Source organism: Hippoglossus stenolepis, chromosome 5, assembly GCF_022539355.2.
Source record: "Hippoglossus stenolepis isolate QCI-W04-F060 chromosome 5, HSTE1.2, whole genome shotgun sequence".
Classification (NCBI taxonomy): Eukaryota; Metazoa; Chordata; class Actinopteri; order Pleuronectiformes; family Pleuronectidae; genus Hippoglossus; species Hippoglossus stenolepis.
Window position 1 is genome coordinate 4609820 of NC_061487.1, and position 4110 is coordinate 4613929.

General features: G+C 40.8%; 1 protein-coding gene across 1 annotated transcript; it reads right to left on the reverse strand.

Moving 5' to 3' along the window:
• Positions 1–525: 525 nt before the first annotated feature.
• Positions 526–3147, reverse strand: LOC124851873. Its single transcript, XM_047339877.1, has 4 exons — positions 2870–3147; positions 2524–2764; positions 1673–1810; positions 526–1080 (listed from the first exon to the last, which is right to left on the reverse strand). The coding sequence occupies exons 1-4, from the start codon at positions 3046–3048 to the stop codon at positions 811–813; spliced, it is 828 nt and encodes a 275-aa protein (XP_047195833.1). The 5' UTR covers positions 3049–3147; the 3' UTR covers positions 526–810.
• Between the last annotated feature and the right edge of the window lie 963 nt (positions 3148–4110).

Consider the following 4110-nt stretch of genomic DNA (forward strand, 5'->3'; position numbering starts at 1 on the left):
GCAAGATGCTGAACCCGATTTGCCCTCATGGAACAGAAAGTACTGCTAATAGATGCACTGTATGAATGTGTGTTGAATGGGTGAATGTAAAACTGTACTGTAAAGAGCTTTGAGTGGTCATCAAGACTAGAAAAGCGCTATATAAATTATTACAATTGAAGGTGTTAACAGAGCTTTTAGAGTTGAGGGCCAACGATGTGCTGTGAACAAAAACACATGATCTCCTCAGCAGAAGTATGCTCTACCCAGACTCCCACCCCTTGCCTGAATGTTCCCAAGATTTCAGTGTTGTTGTGAACGCGTCTGGAGAATCTCCTGCTGCGTTCTTCATCTGTGAAAGGGAAAACTTAGGAGAAACTCTGGACCCCATTCTGGAGATCATGTCTAAAACCTGCTTGTGATGCCGGTAAACAATCTGTATGGAGTGGAGAGACATCGATTGGAGAGACAAATTCATTTAAAACTTCAAACATCATAGCTTTTTTAAAAGGAAACAGAGCAGGTAGATTGAGTTTGCAGGTTGTTTATTCCATCCGTCTATAAAGCACACATGCAGATGAGATATTATTTTTCCATATTCATCTCGATATGTAAATATCATTTGACAGCATCGGAGTACTTTGTTCGTATTACAATAAAAAGACAGGAATGGTTTCAAAGCTCCACAACTGGCCAGATGTGTGTGTGTGTGTGTGTGTGTGTGTGTGTGTGTGTGTGTGTGTGTGTGTGTGTGTGTGTGTGTGTGTGTGTGTGTGTGTGTGTGTGTGTGTGTGTGTGTGTGTGTGTGTGGGAGAGAAAGACCTTCCTCTCTTAGACCTCTTTCAGCAGAAGGCCATAAGGACGGATGGCCCTCTCTACCATCTCCTGCTCTTCTGCTTCTGATGTTCCCTTTGGGATGGGGACCAGCCAGTAGAGGTCGTTATTGTACTTCTTTCTGTACTCAGGGTTGATTCGATTCTGCAGAATCACTTTGTACGTCTTGCCATTCTTGCAGGAGGTGAACGTTTTGGCGTAGTGGCTCGCCTCACTTATGTCCGGTGTGGAGTAAATCCCTCTGCCATAGACCTGCCCTGGTCCTGGCTGTTAAATAGAAGTATGAATTAGAATTTATTAACATTCATGGAATTTGTACAATAACATTTGTAACAATAATTCTAACAATTACAACAATGATTGTATTGCAGTAGCATCATTGAAATACAGTGTGTCATTCTCTAAGCAACGTTGACAGTAATCACATCATGGTCTTTTTCTTCTTGCTCTCTGGCCTTCAATGTTATGGTTTGCATGTAGTTTTTAGCTTTCAAATTATATTTGTTACTCTTAAATAAAAAAGGTAAATAAAGAGAGGAGATCATTTTACATTTTGTGGTTTGAAATCTGGCATCAGAGGGAGGCTTCAGTCAGGACATGTTGAAATTAAATGTAAAACTCAAAAGCAGTGTGTATGTCTTTTAAACTTAATTTGCTCTGAGCATGAATTTTAATTTGCCTCCTACTAAACTGAGTTGAGGCAGAAATATCAGAGCTGGTTTGATTTACTGGACATTTAAATCAAAAGTTCCATATGCTGAAATGTAAAGTGTACTCATTCATGCAGTTACTGGGATACATAATGTGAATGTGTGATTCTACAGCATTCGAACTGATAACAATGGATATGTAATCAAACCTCGTAGTGATCTCCGATGATGCCGTCGGCACCTTTCTTTGATGTCCCGTGGTAAGACACAGGCCACTCCCCTGGGCTTGACTGGGTGCCACGGTACGTGGTTCCCAGCCAGGTATTTCCACAATACTTGTCCAGCACCTGTGACAAAGTGTTGACATCACATGCTTTGGATGGTTTCTGATGAAGCAGAGACATTTGTTGCCTCTGTGTCTCTCTGTTTGCTTTGTGTTTTTGTGAGCAGGATTACATAAAAGGTGAAGGACAGATTTGCACCAAACTTGTTGGAGGATTGGGACATTGGGCCACAGAAGAACAAATTCAATCACTTTCCTTAAAGGAGACAGTTTGGTAGTTTTGGTTTCCACCCATCACTTTTCTCTTCCCCATTTCTCTCCTCTCACCCCAACCCCCACGAGACTGGTTCTGCTTGAGGTTTCTCTTTCAGTTAATGAGGGAGTTTTTTCTCTCTACAGTTGCCAAAGGAAATGTTGGGTTTCTCTATCATTTTTAAGGTCCCAACCTTACAATGTAAAGTGCCTGGAGATAATGTTCTGTATGTTGTGATTTGCCGCCATACAAATAAAATTGAATCAAATGAATCCACTGAGCACCCCTCGCTCTGCAGCAGACATCCAGAGATTAGCAGGTGAACATAGCGGAGGCTTTTAGCCGCTGAAGACTTATAAAGAATTCTTCTCTCCAATAGATTTGTTATATTATTGATTATTTCTATGTATTGTTGCTCTTTAGCAGCAGGGACGTTCAAATGGTATTTTATGTAGAGCAGTTTCACAAAAAAACTGGAAGGACGTTCTGAAATTACAAGTCAACTTTAACAAAGACATACCCACCTTGAGTCCAAATCGGTACCAACCGCATGGACGCTCGTACTTCTCTCCACCTCTCCAATAGGTCTCGGTCTCAGTCAGCTTGGTGAAATCATAGTTATACTGTGGGGCAAAGAATTCTTCCTCATCCATAATGAGATTCTTCTTGATATGACCATCGATCTCGTCCAGTGCGGGAGAGGCAGCTCCACCACTTCCGTCCAGGATGGACTTGATGCTGTAGAAGCTGGATCTTGACACTTGGCTGTAGTGGGAAAGAAAGAGCTGTACATTAGAAAAATGCATTCACTAACTTCACAGAATAAAATCTGATCTCATGATTTAGGGTAAGAAAAGCTCCACTAATTACCAGTGTTCATCTCCATCAATGAGAGTAGGGATGAGAAGCTTGATGGACAGATTCTGCCGTGGTCCCACTTGAAGGTTCTCTCTGGACAAAGCAGCTGGTGATGTTTGTTTCTGGACAGACGTCACGTTGCCAGTGCAGAGTGCTCCCAGAGCCTCCAGTGCAATGCTTCTATCAACCATGTTTACAGTGAGCTCTCGTCCTACAGAAGTAATGAAGTGTCTTTTCTGGAAGGAAACTGAGGGTTCTGAACTCCTGTCCTCTGGCTGTGTGGAATAAGGAAACCCAGTGATCTGAACGAGGACACCTTTGGGTGTGGCAAAGATGAAAAGTTAAGAACCTGTTTTTCTTTACACAGTTACAGGAACAGTTTGATGAAATCTTGCTGAGAAATGGGGACAGACACAAACATGTTCATACACATTATGAGGACAGTGGATTAGTCATCTGCTTTAAGCATTAAATAAAATGGGGCTAAAACTTTTCACTGTTGGGCTACAAGTGCATATTTATCATGTAGTACATAAAAAGCGAAGTATTATCAATAATGTCATATCAGATCCGTCTGGAATTTAACATTCATGGATTAGACGAAATTGAAAATTGTCCAAAAAAAGCTAGATTTAATTGCTACATTTTTAAATGACAAACTATATCACAAACTGTTGGCTGGCAATAGCATGTTGATAGTTATTGGAATATAAATATACAATAAGAGGTCACTTTGTTTTTAATGAGAGGTAGTAATAGTTAAAGGTTCTGGTATTTTCTCTCTTGCTTCATACTTGTCTGGAAGCACAGACACTTACTGACAGTGGAGTTCTCCAAGGAAGAATCTTTGGCTTTATTCTCTTTTAAGATACAAGCCCACACGCCAACATTAACCAACAACACAGTGTTCTGCAGACGATAAAAAGACCACAAATGTATTTGTCTTCCCAAGTGTTCTTATAACTCAAAACTAAATAAAAAGGCAAGTTTGGTGCTGCTTGATTGGATTTAAGGGAACTGTTGGGCCTTGGTGGACGACTGTGCCCTACTGAGTGCCATTCTAGTTCTGAAGTGCAAGCGACTGTTTTTCTACAAGCAACTATGTTATACTCGTATTTCTGCTTTCTAATTTAAGAAAACAATTGTAGTCGTTTTAAACGGCCGGTTTCAGTTAGGTTATGAGAGAGCTCAGAAACTGTCAATTATCAGGTTTCAATGTTGGTGGACAGCACAGAGACAGGAACATCAGTATA